We start from the raw sequence: 1893 nt of genomic DNA, 5'->3' as shown, positions 1-1893 counted from the left end.
TATAATTACCCAACGATATAACTGCGAGAGACAGTATTGAAATATATATTTTCCCTGTGTTTCCTTCCTGCTGTATGAGCTACTGAAATTAGCCGCACTGAGAAACAGCCAATCAGAGCACTGCACTGTCATCCTCTCTCTGCTATCTTCAGGAAGAAGAGCGGTAAGCTGAAGACGGGCTATAAGCGTGATTACATGAATGTGGGCTGTGATATAGATTTCGACCTGGCCGGACCGACGATTCACGCCGCAGCCGTTCTGGGTTATGAAGGCTGGCTGGCTGGGTATCAGATGGCCTTCGACACGGCCAAGTCCAAACTGGCCCAGAACAACTTCGCTTTGGGCTACAAGGCAGGAGACTTCCAGCTACACACCAATGTGTGAGGAAACACTCGAGCAACATTCACATTAAAAAGTTTTCATTTCAGTTAACATTTCAAGTATCAATTTTTTTATGGTTTTAGTTAACGAGAATAATGCTGGCTCATAGTGCTAATGAGATGTGATTAACAGTATGTACACTACCAGTCCAAAGTTTTTGAACAGTAAGATTTTTTATGTTTTTTAAAGAAGTCTCTTCTGCTCACCAAGCCTGTATTTATTTGATTCAAAGTACAGTCAAATTCTGAAATATGTTATCTAGTCAAAATAACTGTTTTCTATTTGAATATATTTTAAAATTATACTGCGTCCAAGCTTTTGAATGGTATAGTGTATAATGTTACAAATGCTTTTTTTTTTTTCAGATAAATGTTGATCTTCGGATCTTTCTATTCATCAAAGAATCCTGAAAAAAATGTACTCACTTTTGCTGTACTTTGGATCAAATAAATACAGGCTTGGTGAGCAGAAGAGACTTCTTTAAAAAACATTAAAAATCTAACTGTTCAGAAGCTTTTGACTGCTAGTGTAGTGTTCTGAAGTTAATGGTGTTGTCTGCTGCAGTAATGATGGCACAGAGTTCGGCGGCTCCATCTATCAGAAGGTGAACGGTCAGTTGGAGACGGCGGTCAATCTGGCCTGGACCGCAGGCAGTAACAACACACGCTTTGGCATCGCTGCTAAATACCAGTTAGATAAAGACTCCTCCATCTCTGTGAGCACAAACCATAATCCTATAACAGCTGACCAGTGTCACTGACTGTAGATGATAACCCTGTGTCTCTGTTCAGGCCAAAGTCAACAACGCTAGTCTGGTTGGAGTAGGATACACACAGAGCCTCCGGCCAGGTGAACAAACACCTTCATGTCATTAATAATCAGACATTCATTCTTTAACGAGAGGAGTAAAGTTTGTTGGCTTGAAAAGCTTGAAGTTTGAAGATTTTACTCAAAGCCAGTAAAATTTTATTAACATGTTCTAACACACTGATAAAAAACAAGTTGTTAACACGATTTAGCATGTTGCTAGAATGATCTAGCACATTGTTTGCATATTTTAGCACATTGCTAACATGTTAACATGTTGCAAGTATGATTGAGCATGTTGTTAACATGTTTTAGCATGTTTCTTAACATTTTTCAGCATGTTTTTACCTGTTTTAGCATGTTGCTAACCTGCTTTATCATGTTGCTTAGTATGTTTTAGCATTGTTGTTAGCAATATTTAACACATTGCTAGCATGTTGCTAGTATGTTTTAACAGGTTGCTAGCATGAATTAACATGTTTAAACATTTTTTCACGTTGTTTACCCGTTTTAGCATTTTGCTAACCTGCTTTATCATGTTGCTTAGTATGTTTTAGCATTGTTGTTAGCAATATTTAACACATTGCTAGCATGTTGCTAGTATGTTTTAACAGGTTGCTAGCATGAATTAACATGTTTAAACATTTTTTCACGTTGTTTACCCGTTTTAGCATTTTGCTAACCTGCTTTATCATGTTGCTAGCA

At 37.8% G+C, this 1893-nt stretch overlaps 1 protein-coding gene across 2 annotated transcripts in view; it reads left to right on the top strand.

Annotated features, from left to right (window-relative positions):
- The window catches only part of LOC107671013 (voltage-dependent anion-selective channel protein 2-like), a 12806-nt gene extending 11535 nt beyond the window's left edge, over positions 1–1271 (top strand). For both annotated transcript variants that reach the window (XM_016463838.1, XM_016463837.1), the window contains 3 exons: positions 153–380; positions 946–1096; positions 1173–1271. In XM_016463838.1, the coding sequence (XP_016319324.1) occupies positions 153–380; positions 946–1096; positions 1173–1256 (463 nt within the window). In that variant the 3' untranslated portion in view covers positions 1257–1271. The remainder of the gene's footprint in view (positions 1–152; positions 381–945; positions 1097–1172) is intronic.
- Positions 1272–1893: the final 622 nt, after the last annotated feature.

Source organism: Sinocyclocheilus anshuiensis, unplaced genomic scaffold (genome assembly GCF_001515605.1).
Source record: "Sinocyclocheilus anshuiensis isolate Anshui unplaced genomic scaffold, SAMN03320099.WGS_v1.1 scaffold332, whole genome shotgun sequence".
In the NCBI taxonomy this organism is placed as follows: domain Eukaryota; kingdom Metazoa; phylum Chordata; class Actinopteri; order Cypriniformes; family Cyprinidae; genus Sinocyclocheilus; species Sinocyclocheilus anshuiensis.
This window is presented reverse-complemented; position numbering and strand designations above follow the sequence as displayed.